Source organism: Cheilinus undulatus, linkage group 15 (assembly GCF_018320785.1).
Source record: "Cheilinus undulatus linkage group 15, ASM1832078v1, whole genome shotgun sequence".
NCBI lineage: Eukaryota > Metazoa > Chordata > Actinopteri > Labriformes > Labridae > Cheilinus > Cheilinus undulatus.
This window is the reverse complement of record NC_054879.1, coordinates 6,894,445-6,915,747: the sequence shown is the minus strand read 5'-3', so window position 1 is coordinate 6,915,747 and position 21,303 is coordinate 6,894,445. Positions and strand designations below refer to the sequence as shown.

The 21,303-nt window shown below is 39.7% G+C and overlaps 1 protein-coding gene across 1 annotated transcript in view; it reads right to left on the bottom strand.

Annotated features, from left to right (window-relative positions):
* The window catches only part of pth2ra (parathyroid hormone 2 receptor a), a 205,870-nt gene that overhangs the window by 138,400 nt on the left and 46,167 nt on the right, over positions 1-21,303 (bottom strand). Inside the window, exons 4-6 of the mRNA XM_041807123.1 lie at positions 20,960-21,073; positions 17,862-17,983; positions 11,395-11,492 (exon numbers count right to left, since the gene is read on the bottom strand). Coding sequence (XP_041663057.1) covers positions 11,395-11,492; positions 17,862-17,983; positions 20,960-21,073 — 334 coding nt within the window. The remainder of the gene's footprint in view (positions 1-11,394; positions 11,493-17,861; positions 17,984-20,959; positions 21,074-21,303) is intronic.

Here is a 21,303-nt window from a genome sequence, read left to right as displayed (position 1 = left end):
CATTTGATGCAACAGCAGCCGTCACTTTCTGAGTGGCTCTCCCTCTACACTCCAGCATCCAGCGAACCGACTTTGACTGAGAAGAAAGTGCCAAGTTGATCACGGACAGGAAAAACATGAGCTTTGTGTGCAGTTGAATTAATCCAAATATAATTTATCCTTAGCCTTCATGGCTCCCTCTAAGAGACTGCGCTTATTGCTGAGGTTTATCTCTGTCAGCTTTTCATTTTCTGAGATGTTCTTGTTCTTAAATGGTTGCAATTTCACTGCAGTATTTTAAAGGGGGCATATTATGCAAAAATCACTTTTCAGGTTTTTCTATCAAAATATGTGTCCACAATCCCCTCAAATACCAGAAAAATACATCCTATTCCACCCTCTCTTTCTCCACCTTTCAGAAAATGTGTGCCGTTCTCAGATTTTCCCCTCATGATGTCATGTCTGACCCCCAGGTTTGGTTGACCCTCCCCATTTGGAAGAAAATTCCACTTTCCTCTCTCCATCCTCCTCTCAGCAGCCAGCTGAGATGCTGGATAGCTCAGTGGGTTACTCTGCTGACTTTAAACGGTAAGGTTGATGGTTCAAATCCAAGTCAGGTCCTAAACTTTGGATAGAAGTGCCTGAAACATCAAGAGAGTGACATCCATTTCCTGCAAGAATCCTATACTACAGTTTTTTTCAGCAATAAACTTCACAGGCATGTTTTGGGACCTCTGAGACCAATATAAACTTGTCTTAAAGGGCAAAATATGTCCCCTTTAATACATTTCTGCTTTCCCATCGGGCCAAAGTAGCAAGAGTTTTCAGGAAAAATGTGTTGAGTTGACTTTAAAGACCTGTGGGAGGCATGGTGGCACAGGGGTTAGCACTGTTGCCTCACAGCAAGAAGGTCGCTGGTTTGCTTCCAGGTCAGGACCCTTCTGTGTGGATTTTGCATGTGCAGGCGTTGGTTCTCTCATTAGGTCAAATGGTGACTCTAAATTGGCTGGGATAGGCTCCAGCCCCCACCCCACAACCCCCAATGGGATAAGCAGTATGGAAAATGGATGCATGGATAAAGGAGTGTGTGCTGTATTCTCTATTTAAAGCATTTGTAGAAAATCTAATTTGCTTTAAAATAAAAACAACTATTATTTCTTAACTGAAACAACCAAGAAAAATTACATTTCTCCAACCTTTATAAATGGTTGTATGAACTTAAATATCATAAGTTAAAATGAGTGGAATATTTATATCAGTTGATTAGGGAAATTTTTATTTTTAGTTTAGGACAATCTAAAATAATTAGGTTTGCTGAACATAATTTCTATGAACTTAAAAAATTTACATTTACCTAAATTAAAATAAATGTAATTGATTCAATTCAAAATGTTTCATGTGATTGATTACTTCATTTTTTTTAAGTTCAACCAATGTTTTTACCTTTTTCAGTGTATATAATAATATGATTGTTTAATCACATTTAATATAATCATATTATATGGCTCTACTTTCACCCATCCAGCTTTACTTTGATGATATGAAATAATGATGACAACATACTCACAGTGGTTATTTAAAAGTGTATTTAGGGCGCTAGGACCTGGCTTTCTCCTGATATTACGTTTTTTGTTTTTGTTTTTTTTTTAAGAGGAGGAAAAAACATGTGCATTGGATTGTGGGTAATCCCGTGGAGGATACATGTGTGCATCCTTGGAAATTCTCTGTTTGGAGGACTCAGTCCTTGGAAAAATTTTGAGGATCCTCGAGATTGGAACAGTCCTCCGACAGCAGTCGATGTCGTAGTATCCTTCAAAACCAGCTGATTGAGGATCCTTCTTTGGCTTTGAGAAACAGCTAGTAAGTGCAGCATGCACCTGGAGGGCAGCATGCTGCTTTATTATATCAGCAGGTAGGAGCTGCAGAGAGGCGTGCAGCAGAAGCAGAGCCAATCAGAGGAGACATCAGCGACGCCATCAGTCAGTTTCTTTTTATTTAATTAATGAAAGTAAATTAAACTGATGTTTGTTAAAGTAATCCACAAATTGACTTTATGTGTGTGCATAAAGCTATTTTCTTTCATTTAATACATCAGGCAGCATGCAGCCCTTTGTGTATAGCGCGTAGATCAAATACTGTTGTTGATCACTTAGGATTATTTGTAATGTAATTTGTTGCAATTTTGGTTGAAATGTAACATTTAAAATACTGCCAGTATGTAGTAAATTTAATTTAAAAACAACTAACAACAGACAAATAGATAGTTTATATTAGAATTAAATACTAATACAATTGCATATAAATTTAAATTATTAAAGGATTTGATTTAAACTGCTTAAAATGATTATATTACTAATTAAAATAACTGAACACTTAATTTAAAAAATACCAGTAATTTTAATAAGATAAAGTAAAAATGCATGTCGGATTAAATTGCCTAGATTTAGATAAAAGTTGCATTTCTATAAAATAAGTTTAAGTAATGTAAAAGAAATTTAAGTAATCTAAAAGATGCTACAACTGACTTTAAGTTAAATAATTGTTTAAATCCAACTTAATCTATTAACAGTTCTTTAGTGAAACAGGTTTATTTGAATTAAGTTTTAACATGTTCATTTATGGACATAAATGTCTTTTTCCATGGATTATGTGAAATTAACATGTCAAGTGTAATTTTGTTCAGGTTTTCAACCTATTCCTTTTGAAGACAAAATAAATGAAGAGAAAAAACTTCAAGAAAACAAACAATCGAGTTGTCCTGCACCCCTGTTCTCACCTCCAGCCTTTGCTGCAGTTAAACTTAAGAACTTGACAATGTGCATACCCAACAATAATCTCTATGTAAACATGTTAGCAGTCAGTGAGTCAGTGCTGGATATTTTCACCAAGCAGCTCGCTGAGCCACACCAGCAGAGTCCATAAGTACCAGTAAACAGCAGTAAACATCTCAGCAGCTAAAGCTGAGACCTTTGCCCTGCTGTCTGCCGTTGCTTGTATTTTTTCAGTAAATAAACAGAACTTAAAATCTAGAGAGAAAAACACCTGAAGACATTCCCTTGACATCCTTTGCAGTCTTGGAACAGCGACAACAGCTCAGAACTCTATTTCAGTTGGAGGTTAGGAGATGATATCTTTTCTTTCAGCACTCACACAGTGGGTGGAATTACCTGTGGACCTCTCATCATTTGAATATTACCGCTGACGTCAGAGTCTGGTGCGGTGCATTCACACGGGACAAGTAAAGTCGGTATTGTTCTCAAATTTACAGACATTTCTGGAGGAAACCGTAAGGGTGCTGCGTGGCTGCAGCAATGACAATGCACAGAATTTTTATTTCTAACATTGATAGAAAAAAATGAAATGTTGTGCACATCACGTTCTCTAGGTCAGGGGTTCTCAACCTTTTCAGCCCGCGATCCCCAAAATAAAGGTGCCAGAGACCGGGGACCCCCACTGGACCTGAAGGTGACTGAACAGTCAGGAACATTCAAGAATAATCATGTGCAGACAAAGCTGTCCATAAGGGGGGAGGTTTCTGGGTCCCATCCAAACTGGGGGCCCATGGAGGTCAGGAAAACCATTGTCCATTGTGAAGTTGAGCTGTGAAAACCATATTTTGAATTTGACCTGAATGATAAAATCTCTTATCAAAGAAACAAATATCTTTATTTATTCATGTAGCCTTGTTTAGATGGAAAAAACCTGTTCTAAAACATAATTTAAATGAGTTTAAATTGCTTAAATTGGTTAATGATGGCAAAAATGGTTAAAGGTGTCATTTTAAAGAACATAAATGGGTGGAAGTGGCAGAAAATGGGCACAAAAAAATGGTAAAAGGAGATTAAAAAGTGTCTGAAATGACTTTAAGGTGCAAAAAATTGGTGGAAATGAGGTGGAATGGGATGAAAAATTGATATAAATAGGCAAAAATGGGTTAACTGTGATTAAAATGGGCAAAAAGAGGAAAAGGAGGTTGAAAGGGGGTTGATAGAGGCAATAATGGATCAACAACGGCAACAATAGGCAGAAAGTGGCAAAATTTGGTTTAGAAGTGGCAAAAACAGACAGAAAAAATTAATGAAAGAGTTTTAGAGGCATAAATGTTCTAATATTGGCAAAATTGGTGTTAAAAGGTGTTTAAAAAGGATTAACATTGGGTAAAATTGGTGTAAACAGTGTTATTTAAAAAATATTCTTAGTTTTTTTTTTTTAAGGCATCTGGAGACCCCCTCTCAGTGTCTCATGACCCCCAAGGTTGAGAACGACTGTTTCCTTCATGTGTCCTATACTTACCTTTAACAAGTTTCCACAGGAAAACATGCACTCAAGTGTTTTCTCCCTCTTCATATATTTTCATTTTTTAGAGTTGTAGGAAGACATCCATGGCTAATAAACATATCTCGTCTATCTCTTCCATTAAGCATCAGGGTCACCTGATGATTTGCGTCATATTTTGTAAAATGTCCCAACTTTTTTGCAATTTTTTTAAATATCAAAATAACCTCAATATCAGTAACTGCAACCCCATCTGAGAAAAGGGGGAAAATTGGACGCATTTGCAGACCTGGGTGTCTTAAAGTTATCTCAGAAGGATAACCACTAAAATTGCAAGTGATATTTGGGAAAGGGACAAAAACTCCAAATCTGATTGGTAACAAACCACACTTAAATGGTACTGAGAGAACCAAACCACGGCTGCCTCACAGCTGACAAACACAAAACTCTAAGGGGGACTGAGAAAAGCTTCCCTCAATGAAACAAAATTAAACTAAAGGGCTGGGTAAAAGCCTTCAGTATTAATCAACTTCAACTGGTAAATCACAGAAAATACTCTCTGATAAGCTGTCAGGAATGCTTGTGCAAACTTTCACTCGAAAAAACACAAAAAAACACAGGTCGATGCGCTCACTAACTCTGATGCTGAGATAAGGAGTCAGCACTGAATTCTGCTACCTATAGTATATTAAACCTCACCACACCTGGCCCCAATCAGTGGCAATCAACCCCAACCAGCCACACACGCCTGGCACTGCAGTGATTGATCCACACTCAGTGAGACTCAGGTGTGATCACCCTCACACCCTGAGAACATCATCTGCAGTTCTCTCATCATTCATCCAGGAAGGCGAACAAGGACACTGGAAGCGTCCTTCATAAACTAGAAATAAACATCTGAAACACAGAACTGGGACATGCTGGGTGCACTGCTGGTACGGTGGTCACACTGCCCACTTTGTAGAAGAGACAGTGCCCTGGGAGGATGCCACTGACGAGGCTGAGGTATGCTGAGCTGAAGGCCGATGCAGGACAGCCAGGCTGCAGAGCAACAGTCTGCCTAGTGGAAGTTGGCTGTTGTAGTTACATTGCATCATCCTCCTTAAAGAACTGGGGATCTGCATCAAAGCCCTGCACAGCACCATCAAGTACACATCAAGGACTGTAGAGTGCTGCAGCCTGGCTTTGGATGAGGAGGGATGACCCCAGCTGTGCCCAAAGAGGTTAGGGATGCACACCCTAACACCTGCTAGAGGTCTGGTGTAAAATGTCCTACATTCTGAAAAAACTCGTCTCAGATCACAGAGTAATACTTCTACGCATAACCCCTGATTAATCATCTCAGGGGCCAGCGTTTACTCCTCACACTGAGGTTTGTTTATTGAGTTTCTCTAGAGTTATAAGATTTGAATGAATTTCCTATTTTGATCTTCATGTTTGGTTTTCTCTCCACCTCTAAATCTTTTCTTCCACTGGGACTGAACAGAAGGACAGGGTCAGAGTCAGAGGAGTGCGGTTAAGCAATTTTTTTTTTTACATTATAAACTCTCTGACGCATAAACACACTGTATAACTAAGACCTATTCATCCAAGGGAAAAACGTTCACCATGAAACTTTTTCAGTCCATGAAAAATGACCCTGCTTTTATCTGGAACAATACGAGAAAGGCCTTTCAATATTTTCAAATTATATTCCTCCTGTAAAGATGAGAAAGATTATAGAAGAGTGAATCCATGACCAAAGCATATTCAACACAAGGTTGCTGCATATTTTCAAATTAAAATCAGACGCCTAAAGACCATCTCAACAATTTTTGCACCACTTCTAATGTCTTTTCTGTTTGAGATTTCCTGGGAAACTCAACAACTTTGATTATCCTTTCTCCAGAATTGGCTTTTTTCTTTCATTTACATATTTCTGCAAATTGTCTAATCAATGTTCATGCATGCTTTCACTGAGCATTCCTCTTGAAGGCCAATTTTGGTTAAACTTTCCGTTCCTATTCCTCTCTCTCTCATAGGTGAATCTTTTATGTACTCATGTAAGTGCTGTGGATAATTTTGTGGAAAACGACAAAAAAGACAATTCAAAAATATAAAAAAAAAAAAAACACTTAAAAAGAGTGGACAAGTTTGTCGGCATATCTCAGAGTGAGTGCTTTCCGAAATTAAAGACTGTTCACACGTAACAATAAGACTTCGGGGAAAAAAAACTAAAATTTTAAAAAGTATGATGTTAGACTTTGTAAGACTTTTTTTCAAAGGAATCCAAAATTACTTAAGTTTGGAAAATTAAATTATGTTATTATTCATTGGATTGACTTTGCTTCATAAGACAGCATGTCTCTGCAAACCTGCTGCTTTGAAAGGAAGATGGTGATAGAGCCTCGTTAAAAAAACATGAAGGTGTTTTCTCTGTGCAATAATGAAGCCCCACCATCGTCACACCTGAGGGAATTCATATTGATTCCACAAGCTGCATGATATTTGGTGTACCAGCCTGTTAAATCGTTCTGCTCCATGTAAACCAACAGACACTCAGACGTGCCCTGTGGTCTCCGTTGACTCTGCTGAACCAGTCTGGGCTCAGATCCTACCTTTGAAGGCAGTAATGAAGGGGGAGTCCCTTCACCCCCCCATTATGCCTTGAGGATGGATGTCATTAGATGGTTTTGGGGGGGCTGATGCCCCCTAAAATGTTCCTAGCCCCCCCCCCCCAACAATAATAACAGAGAAAACAGTGAAGGAATCAGTGATACTCAACCCATGACTCTTGAGGCGCATATTGCTCTTAAAGACCCTGTAAAGTGAACATTTGAGTTTTAACACTCTAGATATATTGGAATATGGTTGCTGTAAACATGTGAAAACACTGAGATCTACACTATATTTCCAAAAGTATTCACTCACCCATCCAAATCATTGAAATCAGGTGTTCCAATCACTTCCATGGCCACAGGTGTATGAAATCAAGCACCTAGGCATGCAGACTGTTTCTACAAACATTTGTGAAAGAATGGGTCGTTCTCAGGAGCTCAGTGAATTCCAGTGTGGTACTGTGATAGGATGCCACCTGTGCAACAAGTCTAGTTGTGAAATTTCCTCGCTCCTAAATAGTACGTAGAGAGCTTCATGGAATGGGTTTCCATGGCCGAGCAGCTGCATCCAAGCCATACATCACCAAGTGCAACGCAAAGTGTCGGATGCAGTGGTGTAAAGCACGCCGCCACTGGACTCTAGAGCAGTGAAGACACGTTCTCTGGAGTGACGAATAGCACTTTCCATCTGGCAATCTGATGGATGTGTCTGGGTTTGGCGGTTGCCAGGAGAAGGTTACTTATCTGACTGCATTGTTCCAAGTGTAAAGTTTGGTGGAGGGGGGATTATGGTGTGGGGTTGTTTTTCAGGAGCTGAGCTTGGCCCCTTAGTTCCAGTGAAAGGAACTCTGAATGCTTCAGCTTACCAAGAGGTTTTGGACAATTCCATGCTCCCAACTTTGTGGGAACAGTTTGGGGATGGCTCCTTCCTGTTCCAACATGACTGTGCACCAGTGCACAAAGCAAGGTCCATAAAGACATGGATGAGAGAGTTTGGTGTGGATGAACTTGACTGGCCTGCACAGAGTCCTGACCTCAACCTGATAGAACACCTTTGGGATGAATTAGAGCGGAGACTGAGAGCCAGGCCTTCTCGTCCAACATCAGTGTGTGACCTCACAAATGCGTTTCTGGAAGAATGGTCAAAAATTCCCATAAACACACTCCTAAACCTTGTGGAAAGCCTTCCCAGAAGAGTTGAAGCTGTTACAACTGCAAATAGTGGACTGACGTCATATTCAGTGGTGTGCACAGGAGGAGAGGGCAGGGGGGGCAGTCGCCCCCTGTCGTGGCCCAATTGTTGAAAAACATGTGCTAAAGTGCCCTCATTGGTAAAACACACTAAACTGCCCCCTTGGGTGAAGAAAACACACTAAACTCCAGAAGACCATTAGGACCAAGAAATACAATGAAACATTACTGTTGCAATGACTTTTATTTTGGGCCCTTTTTTGATCTATATTGAGCCAGAACTATATCTCACAGAACCAGTTTGGATTATCTGGTGATGGTGTTAAAATGCACTAGAATACAGAATATGGCATCTACTTCACCGAAAATGTTCTGGTGTTCTATGGAGTGGGGTAAAGACCACCGACATTGGACTGTGGAGTAGTGGAAACGGTTTCTGTGGAGTGACAAAATCGCTTCTCTTTTTGCCAGTCAGATGAGTGAGTGGATTTGGCAGATGCAGGAAGAATGTTACCTGCCTGACTGAACTGTGCCAACTGTGAAGTTTGGTGGAGGAGAGATGATGGTATGGGGCTGTATGTCAGGGTTTGAGATCAGCCCCTTTTCTCCAGTGAAGGCCAGTCTTAATGCTACAGCATATCTAGATGTTTTGGACAATGCTATGCTTCCTACTTTGTATCTTCAGTTTGGAGAAGTCCCGTTAATATTCCAACATGAGTGTGCCCCAGTGCACAAAGAAAGGACTATAAAGACATGGTCTGATGAGGTCAGTGTTGAAGAACTTGACTGGCCCACACAGAGATCTGACCTCAACCCCATCAAGCAACTTTGGGGTGAACTGGAACAGAGACTGTGGGCCAGACCTTTTTGTCCAGCCTCATAGATGCTCTACAGAATGAATGGGCTCAAAAATCTCCTTCCAAGCAGAGTGGAGGCTGTTATAGCTGCAACAGGGGGCTGTACTCCATATTAAAGTGTCTGCGTTTACAGATAACGTCATTACAGTGCCTGTTGGTGTGATGGTCAGACCACCAAATACTTTTGTCCACACAGAATATAAATCTCTGTTAATGCATAGGTTCAAATTTCCCCCAACCCCTAGGTCTTTAACCTAAATGATACCCTATTTTCTGTAAACATTTTCCATTGGTTTTATTTTGGAAAAATACTTGTTTTGATAATTTATACATTTCTGAGAAAAAACTTGAAAATCATTGGAGGATTCAAGGATTTCCTTTAAAGAAAGCTACATTTTGAAGTTTAGATATTTTTAGAGACAGCTTGTCTCTACTCACAGTCTTGGCTTTTTAAGTGGTAAAAAAAGGAAAAGTTTGAAGCACGAAGGACAACATCTGCCTTCTGACACTGACATTGTATTTTTCTTTAACTACAGTAGCAGGAGAAATGTCAGTTTCACTGCTTTCAGCTGCCAGACTAGCTGTTTGAAGCCTTTTTATCCCTGCTTTATAAGTTGACAGCTTTATGAACAGTTAAATTAATTGCTTTGTTGTCGTTTGCGTATGTACTAAATCACAGCATTTCTCAGAACATGGTTTACAAAGTAAAAACACATATAAACCCTAATGAATGCATGCTTTCCTGTGGAGAAATGTCCAGTTATTGCATGTGTGTGACTTTTATGGTTTACATAAGCAATTAAGTGGAGATAATTAATAGGAACTATTAACTGCACCAATTAGCACTGCTGTCATTTCCCCTCAGATGGCTCCCCTTAAAGCAAAGAGCAAAGAGAGTGAGTTTCCTGCTCACAATGCTTTCTCAGCTTGACTGAAGCACAAAGCAGAACATGGATAATACATAAACGGTAGTTAAAGGGGTTAAAAACATCTACTGACGCACAGGCAGGCTACTACAACTTCATATGGTGACGTTGTCAACACCTGCACAGGCAGGTCATGTTTGCTGCAGTGTGTTTTTATATTCATTTTTACAGAATTTATCTTTGGTACAGAGAATAAAGAGAGAAAGAAAGAAATAATGATAATGGACTATGTACAAAGAATTACACAGAGAAAAACTTCTGTTCTATAACATTTTTAAAAAAGCAAACCTACAGAGTCCATGGACTCTGACTCTAAATGAATGCTATTATTTTGTACCAACCAGGACAATAAAGCCTCTGCCTATGGAAGCGGATTAGGGCCATTTTTTATGAAGAAAATAATTTCGGGCAAGTCGAGATTTAAGTCAAAATGACGAGAATAAAGTTAAAACACGATTTCAAGATTAAAATTGAATGACGAGCAAAAACTCGAAACTTATGATAACTAACAGCAGATCATAGATCCTGTGTGTTTATGTGGCAAAGAGAGAATCTCTTTGTTGTTAAATCCATGATGATTAATCCTCTAAATCATGATGGGCCTATCAGAGCGACAAGACAAACTAAGGTGGTGCACATGCGCTCCCCATTGGACTGCAGCCATAAGCTGTGAAAGGCGGAGCTTCTCTGTGAATAAAATTGATGCCAGGGCCGGTCGGGAGATGTGCAAGAACATCTTCTCCAACAAGACAAGCTATTGGTGTGACACTCCTCTCTGGTTTAAAAAACAAAGTGTTCCAGTTCTGATTAAACTGCTGCTTGCCTACAGCAACATCTGCTACTTCAACAGCAGCAATTAGATACACCAGAAAACCCCACCTATAACGATTGCAACCCATGGTAAAACAGACCAGGAGAAGGAGATAACATCTTTTCTGTCACTAAAAGCTTTGAGTGTTGCTCTCTGCCCTTGTTTTAATAAAGACACGCTGTCCAATTCAGACAAAACCCGCTGTGGCGGCTAAGTCCGAGCTAATCACTCCACTAGCAGCCATTGTGTTCAACTACTCACACAACAACTAACGCTTTCCCCCTTAACTCTCACATACTCATGTTGAAGCTGGTCAGCAGAAGGGCAAAGACATCTCTCAGCTTTTAGTGTTTTTTTTTTTTTTATTTGAGACAAAAACGTGGTCAGTTCTAGTAAACTGACGCCATGCAAAAGCTACATCCGAGGTAATCACCTCACAGGAGGCAGTCATTGCAAACAGCTTGAGTACAACTAAACCCTACCCATAGTGCAACTCTGTACATCTCTGAGAGTGTAGTCAGGCACTCAGTTAACCAGGCAGTCACATACAGACCCATATGTAGGGCTGATCTCAGCAGTCAGCCAAAAAAAAAAGCAATGCTGTAATACTTAGACCTTCAGATAAAATAAAAATGAATCATTATCAGGCTGTAAATTAGAGCATGCTGCTTTTCTGTCTGCTACAATTATGGTGATGTTACTTTACAGTTCATTTCAAACAGATCCCACCCTTCAAGTATCAGCCGAGCCTGTCTTACCTGAAGTATCCAATGATGAAGATGGCCACTAGGAGAGCACTGAAGGACACGGCATAGCCAGTGGTGTACATGACATACAGTCGCTCAAAGAATTCTTGCTGTAAACAAAGACAGGAAAGCACAAAGTTAAACACACATGACTCAGACAGTATTCTTCAGTGACAATAAAGACCACTGATGAAAGAATACCAGGCCCATCAACTGATTAATGACTCACAGATTTGTCAATGAATGTTTTCTGTTTAGTTAATTAAAACAGAAAGAGCTGGTAAGAAAGTCTTAACATATCTAAAGAAGAAAGTTGAGATGGATCAAAGCCCTTACCAAAGCCTGCAAACAGGAGACAACATCAGGAGAAAGAAGAAAAACCTCTCAACCCAAATCTAAGACAACACCATCTTTTAAGCATTTGCTTGACTACAAGATGGAAAGATATCTTCAACTAAAGACTGCAAAAGCTTCAGGTATTTCAAAGCTCAGGAGGCTCGATGTTAATGTAACACCTTTGTAAGATACAGATATGGGTGCAAATGCTGTGGTGACAGTTTAAAGAGTAGGGGTGTAACGGCTTTTGTATTCGTCCTGAATCATTTAGAAGCATGTAGTCCCACGACGAATACATCTGAACCATTAAAACAAGGGGGGGTAAGTGTTTGCCAAATGCTATTAAACCACTAACAAAGAAGGGGAAATAGCCAGCCTGGCATATGAAAACACTCTAAAAAAAGTCAGCTTCAGAGGCAGAGAGCGCCATGATGTTTTGTTCCCTCAACTTTGCCTGTAAAGCAGCGGCTGCGAGACCTGTGTTTTTTTTTCTCTTTTTCTCTTTTTATCTCTGTGCGTTTTTTTAAAAAGCCTCTGTATGTGAAAGCAGAAAAGCTTGAATACGTGACCACTGCCAACACATTTTAGAGACTATCCACAGACCTGTAGAAGCATAAAACACTGACAACAGCGCCCCTTCCTATCTGTGTTTTCATGAGCCAGTCAGTGATCCTTGACTCACTAATATGAGACAGAATTTAGCACAAGTAACTACTGCACTGGCATTTTACTAAAAACAAAGCAACAGCGCACTTAATAAATCATTATTATGATAAATTGCTCTAATAAACATTCATTTTAATTTGCATTTTATGTTGTGTTCATTTTAATTTTTAATTCTTTTAATCAGGAGATATTAGGTTGTTTTCTATGTTGATTTTATTTTGCACATTTTATTTTTGTTTTCCACTTTTTGTCTCATGTTTAATATCTAACAGGCTGTACCAACTGATAGTTCTAAATAACACTAGATGGAGCGAAGGATTTATTGATTCAAATGTGTGTTTCAAACATGTTACAAAGGCATTAGCTGCACTAATGTTAGTAAAAGGTTGAAATAATACTAATAATAATAGTAGTAGTAAAAATAACAACAACAATAGTAATAATAACAATGATAATAATAGTAATGATAACAATAATAATAATAATAATAATAACAACAACAATATTAACAACAACAACAATAATAGTAATAAAAACAATAATAATAAGAACAATAATAAGTAAGGGGCATCTAGAATCATAAATCTGGAACCGTGACCCCAAAACCAATGTACGAACTGATCCATGATCTATGTGAACCATTACATCCCCATTAAAGAGACATATCCCCTATGTTGCAGTACATAGAGAAGCCAGTAGATGGAAAACTATATGACAGTGCACATTTTGAAATCAAAATTACCAAGAACAGTCAGAGCAAAGATATGGGGAAATTATGGCTTTATAACCATCACTCCAAGTCCGGAGTTGGACGAGTCAAGCCTGAACAAGATAAGACAAAAACGAGGTAAAACACTGCAGCAACACAACAAACTTTCATCTGCAGGAGGCTTCAGACAGCTCCTTGAGTGAGTCACTATGTAGAAACCCCTCGTCTGTTCATTACAGAAAGTTTCATACAGATTAGTAATGCACGCTATTATTTGGGCCGATTCTTGTAGTCTGAGCCGGCCTGTTGAATAATCTGGTTTATATAAGATCTACATGTGTATGACTGAGTAAAATGGAAGCTAACAGCCTCTCTGTTTTTGCTGAATGTCTTCCTAAAGCTGCAACATTCAAGGTGTTTTCTCTCACTTGGCTTCCCAAAAAATCGTTACCACTCCACTAATCATGACACAGATTTATATCAAGTAAACATGCAAGTCTCAACAGGTCTGTCACCTTAAGAGGAGAAGAAAATAACTTGTTCAAATGTTTTTAGCAAAAGTGATGTTGGACCGATAATTTCTGATAACTTTCAGGATTTAGGTAATTAAAATGGTTGATCTATTATGGATCGTGAGCTGAACTTTTACTCAGACATCTGTTTACAGAGATACATAAATCATCTTTTGATTACCCCTGAGAGAGCTGGTATGTCATTAGTGCACATAATGCCCCATCTTGTATTTGCTGTCCACACTGAGTGTTTTTCATAAAGTCTGCTGATGCCTAATTGATCGTTACGGCTGGGACAACAAATCTACAACAGGCAGGAACCAGAACACTCCACATGCTGACAATCCATCAGACCGAGAGACCCCCATGTACAGATTCGATATTTTTCTGTGTAGAGTCCTTAATAAACATTAGGGCTGTCCTGATCTGGCCTCTCTGGCTCCACAGGTGCTCAGTCAAGCCCAGAGTCAGTGATTAGACACACCTGTGGAGTACAGGGATTATCAACACATGCTTCATTTAGTACTGGAGAAAAATAAAGATGAACTGAAAGGGCTGCTACAGTTTCTTTTCATTATCATTATGTTCTAACAAGAGTACGGTCTGTACTTTTAGTGTTCCTATTAGTCCTCTCCTGCTGCAACAAGTGAAAAAAAGGGTAGCTTTCAGATTCCTTTGACCCAATTCTGTAAAGCTTTGCATTTCCAGTTTAAGATATAATTTCCCACAGAGCCATTTTTTATGGATCTTAATATTATTTAAGTAGCAGAAGATTGTCTAGAAAAAGTCCACTCATAACGCACAGGAATATGCAAATAGTAGAGCATATAGTAGAAAGAGTTTGCCAACACAGTTGCAGCATGGCAGCACAATTTGACAGCACATAGACTATTTGAAAGAAAGTATGTGGCCACCTGACCATGCACACGAGAACATGTTTCTGCTGAGGGGTGCTGCTAGGTAAAAGTGCGTGCAGTACTGTCTATGTGCAGGTGCTTACACACCTTAGTTCAATTAAGGTGACAACTTCAGATACTGCCAAAACAAAACGCAATCATTAGCTGCTTTAATATCTTTGAAATGCCGTTTATATTGCAATACCATAAATCTTCTTAACTTTACAGATGTGAATCAAATGAAATCATCATTCCTTCATTTTTGTGCAAAGGCACAAATACTGTGCAACACATACTACACAAAAACCAAAGCTCAGTTCCCTGACGTTTTCCATAAACACCGCACACACACCAGCCACATTGTTCAAGTCCACACAAGTCCCTCACACTCAACTCATACCGTAAAACATATTTTTAACAACTAAAATCACCAAAGACACCAACCAACAGTGCATCTGTTACTGTGTGCTTATTCTGTGTTTTTTTATAAAAGCCACTAAATATAAACTTCACATGCATGTTTGAATGGTGTTATTTGGCACTGACCCACGACGAAATTGTGCAAAAATCCATTATAGCCAAATTATATATATGTATATCTACAGCAAAATATAACTGTGAGCACTCTTTTTTGAGTCACGGTGCTCCTTAATCCTGTTTTTAACCACCCAAGTGTGGAGAATCACCTCTCAGAAGAGGCCACAGATATGTACATGCAGGCAGAGGCAAAGTTCTACTAACATTTCCACCTCTCTCGGCAGCTCTTTAGTTTGTGCATGCAGGCCACCCAGATAACCTGCAACACCAGTGGCTGTTTTTAATCCCTTTTCTATTGTAAGATCCAGCAGAAGAGTGAGTTGTATACAGGCAAGACTTGTTGATGCACTTTGACCTGACGTGATGACGATTGTTGTCATGTATGACACGCTGTTGTAAAAAAGAGGCTAAATATTATATAATATAAAATATAATATTAAATATAAATTGTGATTGTTTTCACATTGTCTGTGGACATACTGCCTGCTAACAAGGGGTGCTTCGGCACCCTCAGCACCCACCTTCTCATGCCTATGCACCTGACTATTACACCATTACCGAGTGTCTCTGTAGGAATTTGTTCCCATCCATTCTCTAGAGCCTTTATGTGGTCAGGCACTGATCCAGGACAAAAAGGTCTCGCTCGCAATCTCCGTTCCTGTTTATCCCAAAGGTGCTCAATGGGGTTGAGGTCAAGGATTCGTGCGAGCCTACAAGTTCTTCCACACCAAACCATGTCTTTATAGTCCTTTCTCCGTGCACTGGGGCACAGTCATGTTGGAATAGAAAAAGGCCTTCCCCAAACTGTTGGAAGCATAGCATTGTCCAGAATGTCTTGGCATGCTAAAACATAAAGATTGTCCTTCACTGGAGATAAGGAGCCTATCCCAAACCCTGATGAACAGCCCCATACCATTATCCCTCCTCCACCAAACTGCATAGTCAGGACAGTGCAGTCAGACAGGCAACCTTCTTCCAGCATCCACCAAACCCTGACTCACCTATCTGACTGCCAAACAGAGAAGCATGATTTGTCAGTCCACTGCTCCACAGTCCAGTGTTGGTGGGCTTTGTACTACTCCCTCCAATGCTTGGCATCAGTCTTGGTGATGTGACCCCGAAATTCCATATACAGCGTGCGCACGGCGCACTAAAGCGCCGTGGGTTTGCTCCGACCGAAAGGCGAGCGACCTCGCCCACTGGAAGCGAGTCTAGAGCGCTGCGCTGCGGCGCAAGCCCTGATCAGCAGGAAGAGATCACGGGAGAACTGCGAGTTCACGCAGGAATAGCATGTCAACAGTGGACTATTTTACCTTTTGGGGTTAATTTATCATCCTTTCCAGTATAAGTCCATGATATTGCTTCATCCATTGAGTTCATTAGGAAGTTAAGAGGTTAATGTTTGCTTAAAGGATCTGTTGTTTTATGCAAAATTCTTTGGCTAAATATCCCCAAAAGTTAACTTTTCTTCGTCAATGGCACTATTGTAGCTCTGTGACCCACTGACCTCTCTGTGACCCTCTGATCTCACTGCAGGATGAGACGTAATGTTGATATAGTGATGATTTACAATTAGGAGTCCGTGCATTGTGTTTTATTTTGAAAGAACTGGATGTTCTACGCTTGTGACTTCCATGGTTGGTGCTTTCTGAACGACAGTGAATTTACGAGGTTTGGCAGCGGCCGGCGCTGAAATAGACCTGCAGTGTATCTGAAACAAAGTGGAGCGCAGTGCCACTCCAGGCATGCGCCGCTGCCGGTCTAGAGTGCCGGCTATGGAAATGCTCTGATAGACTAGAGAGGGAGCGAAGTGCTCCGCAGTATGATTTGCCGGCATTCTGCAGCACGCACGCTGTATATGGAAATTGGGGGTGAGGCTTGCATGCAGCTGCTCAGCCATGGAAACCCATTCCTGTCCCATTTTTTTTTTCAACTGCTCAATTGTGATGGCAGAAATCTCATCAGATGGCTTGATTTGAGCTGTGATGGCATTCAGTCCTGTTGCGTTGCAAGTCTTTGGTCTGAACTGGGCTAAAGTAGCAGTCTTACACATAACATCCTACATTTTCTTGGCAATGATAAATAAGTTCTATCAATCACTGCTTTGCAAGCCACCATATTAGGACACATCCTGCTACAAGTATAGAAATATAGAATTCTGTGGCTTTGAAAACTGTTGGAAATATTTTATGTGATGTAAGTATCAAACATATGAAGAACATAGAGATGGTCAGTTTTCTTCTTCTGAAAATAACTACACGAGAAAAACAAAGAGCAATTTTCCTATGGCAGTATATTGTATTTATCGTGACATGGTTAAGAATTGTTCCCTGCATGAGGATTGCTCATATTTTCAAGCAGCCTTTTCTCCAGGGGTGGTTAAAAAAACAGTCGGCTTGTTCCAACATTTAAACATCTAAGAGGTGAAAAAGGTATACAAACCTGATAGGAGGGTAATTCTTTAAATTAGCTGCTTAAAGCACAAGAGGCAACCAGGAGGTAGATGACTATTGTTTCACAATCAGGAATAAAGAGCAAAAGGAGTCTAGAAAATCCTTTCATTTTAATTTAAACAAGGGAATCAAATATGAATTTGAACTTATGCATGACATAATGCACCTTTACACCCTATGAAACACTCACAATTGCTCCCTATCAGAAATATTTTTTTATTTTCCAGATTTTTTTATGATTTAAGTCCACACTAACCCATGGGATTCAAGGCTTTGACAGCCACATACAATGAGAACTTGTACATCTATTCATACTCAAAGTGCAAATTAAAGGACAGCATTCAAGCTGTCATTTAACTGTCATACTTACTCTCCCTTCCTCACCACTGGGCTGCAGGAAGCGCAGACACTCTGTATAGTTGGTCCAGGTTTTGTTCCAGCGGTCCACAAATACCCAGGAGCCATTGACATCACACTTCCTGTAAGCATGACCTGTAAAAATATACCTGGATATGATTCTAGACATTTACAGCACATCAAAGTTAGTAGCATTCATCCATTCATTCATTCATCATCTGTTACACTTAACCTGTTCAGGGTTGCAGGGAGCTGGAGCCAATCCCAGCTGTCACTGGGCAGGGATAGGGTGATTCCACAAAAGTTGAGACGCTTATAAAATGTAAATAAAAACCATATTCAAGGGTTTTTAAATCTCTTAAACCCTTATTTTATTCACAATAGAATATAAATAACATATCAGATGTTAAAACTGACACTTTTACTATTTTAAGTTTGATGGCAGCAACACAGCTCTGAAACCTCTATCTACTTTTCAGCATTGATAGAGCCTCTCCAGATGTGTAAGCTGCCCCACGATAGGCACTAATACAACCCCATACCATCAGAGATGCAGGCTTTAGAGTTGTGTGCTGATAACAAGCTGGATGTTCCCTCTCCTCTAGTCAGCAGCATACAACTGGAAACTGCAGTTTCCAAAAAGGATTTCAAATTTTGATTCCTCTGACCACAGAACAGTTTTCCATTTGCATCAGTCTTTAAATGAGCTTTGGTCCAGCGAAGACGTGGCATCTCTGGATTGATTTATGGCTTCTTCTTTGCATAAAACAGCTGTACCTTACATTTGTGGATGGAACAGTGAGATGTAATGACAGAATTATTTCAGGATGTGTTCCTGAGCCCATGCAGTGATTTCCAGTCTGATTTTAATGCAGTGCTGCCTGAGGACCTGAAGATCACAAACATTCAATACTGACCTATGTGTTAGTCACTTGTGCACAAAGATTTCTCCAGCTTCTTTGAATCTTCTGACCATATTATGTGCTGTAGATGGAGGGATAATTAAAAGTCTTAGCTATTTTACATAGAAGAACTTTTTTTCTGAAATTGTTCCACAATTTTAGACCCAGTTGGTCAGCAGATTGATGATCCTCTGCCAATTTTGACTTCTGAGTGACTCTTCCTCTCTAAAATGCTCTTTTTATACCCAGCTGTCTTATTGACCTGTTGCCATTTAACCTAGTTAGTTAGCTGTTTTTCATCGGTACCACTCACTTCTCCAGTCTTTTGTTGCACTGTCCTTACTGAAATATTTCAGGTCCAACAACTGATATGTTGTTTATGTTCTATTGTGAATAATACACGGGTTTATAACATTAAAATCACTTAGTTTGTTTTGCCTTACATTTTACACAGCGTCCCATTTTTTTTGGAACTGGGGCTGTTCTTACTATCACACTAGATTGAAATAACTGTAAGCTGTGCTACTGTTAGTTAAATTTGATTAGGTTTTTCAGTGTAGGGAAACCTACACTGATAAAGAAAATCTGTACCCCAGCATGACCCAGAAACACAGACATGAACCAAACCCTGACCTCTGAGAACCGTCACACCCCAAACTGACCGTAATTATCAATTTTGATGCGGTAGCTCCTCTGTCATACTGAACCAGTTAGTTAATATATGCATCATTCATGAATAATGAAGTGAGAGGATGTGCATGCATGCTGCTATCAGCCTGAGCTGAGAGCATCGGTCTGTCTTATCCCCTACATTCAAATGAACTATGACCAACTTCCAGGCTCAAATCTGCCCTGAGTGTCCCACAGAACCATCGTTCACATGAACGTTCATGAGTCATGAGTGTTGCCATGAAGCCCATTCCAACTTCTGTCAAGACTTCTGTGACAAAAACCAACAGAAATGATCATTTCTTTGTAGAGCCACAGAGACTCCTCTTATAGCCTGGCATGCTGTCAGCTGATAAATATTAACATGTCTCACAGTTTTTTAAAATGGCCCTCATGCTCGCCATGTCCCACTGTCTTGAAGTGCTGGGTCTATACCCCACACATTTTTTTGTTTGTTTGTTTGTTTTTTACCCTCTCACAGTTTTCTTTATTTTGATGATTCTGACACACTGAGAGAGAATTATTTTTAACAAGTGGACAAAAATGCTAAGCTACAGCACCTGCATGGAAAGGACTGCTGTGGGCTACATCAGGGCCGCCCATAAGAGGGGGTAAAGGGGAGAGCTTTCCGGGGCCCAGACAAACTGGGGTCCCATGGAGATCAGCAAAATCCTGTCCACTTTAAGTTATGCTGTGATAATGATATTTTATTTGTAACCTGAATATTAAACACTTATTAAAGCAACAAAAGATGAATTTTATTTAATTACGCTGTAGTACAATATAGCCTTTTTCTAAATGTAAATAACTTTCCTGTTTTTATTGGTGATGTTAACAATGTAGATGGGGGCACTGGGCTAAACAATTAGTAAAGTAATGCCAGACTTCAGTGCACAAATGTCAGGATGCTGAAATAAAAAATAGAAGAAAGTCTTCCACTGTCTAAAAATATCACTTACAGTTGACTGTGGGATATCCAGCAGGGATGACATTTCACAGGCTGTCTTATTTCAAAAGTAACATCCATCACAGTTCCTTGTTTGAAGTCAGTGATTTCTTCAAAATGATCCATTTAGGATCACAAACCTGACTGCATGGCTAGGAGCTTTATTTTATACACCTGTGACAACAGGTACGATTGAAACACCTGGATTCACTAACAGAGATGGTGCCAAATGTAAACCAGGGCACAAGTTTGTTTACTTTTTAAACCTTTAGGCACACAGCATAAAAATGAGAATTGCTTCAGGTGGATATTTGGAAAGTTAGCGGCAATGCACCGAGGTTGTCGAAATTAGATTAACTAAAATATGATAAAGCTGTTCAAAAATATGTTTCCTAACCCAATCTATTTAGTCACACTTCAAGTTTATGTTTTGATAAATTCATTTAAAGGGAATTATTTTTTTTGTCAGAAATGTGTCACTTTATTTCATGCGAGTCCCTTGTTTTAGATGATAGGAGGTGTAGAGGGAGGACCACTACTCTAACTCTCACTGTTAGACATAGTACATGTGTAAAGACGACTCTGGCCTTTTACCTTTGTGGTTGAAGTCATAGATGTAAGACGGGCAGGGAACCTTGGTGATATGTCCAGGGGTGCCGTGGGGCCAACAAATGAGACCGTCCCAGTCAGGAGGGCACACCTCATCAGCTGAGAGAAGAAGAAGAGTGAGGAGAAGTCAGGATGCATACATTCTTCCACTGTATTTTGTAATTTGTCAAAGATCTGCCTCTTTTCTTTGCAGTAAATGAACATTATCATCAGCCTCTTTAAATCTGGTTGGCTGCTGATGAATTTGAAAGAAGATATTTGCTAAATGTCAAGTGCGATCTTCCGTTAATGACTTTCAATCAGTGTGTTATTGTGAAACACATCTTAAT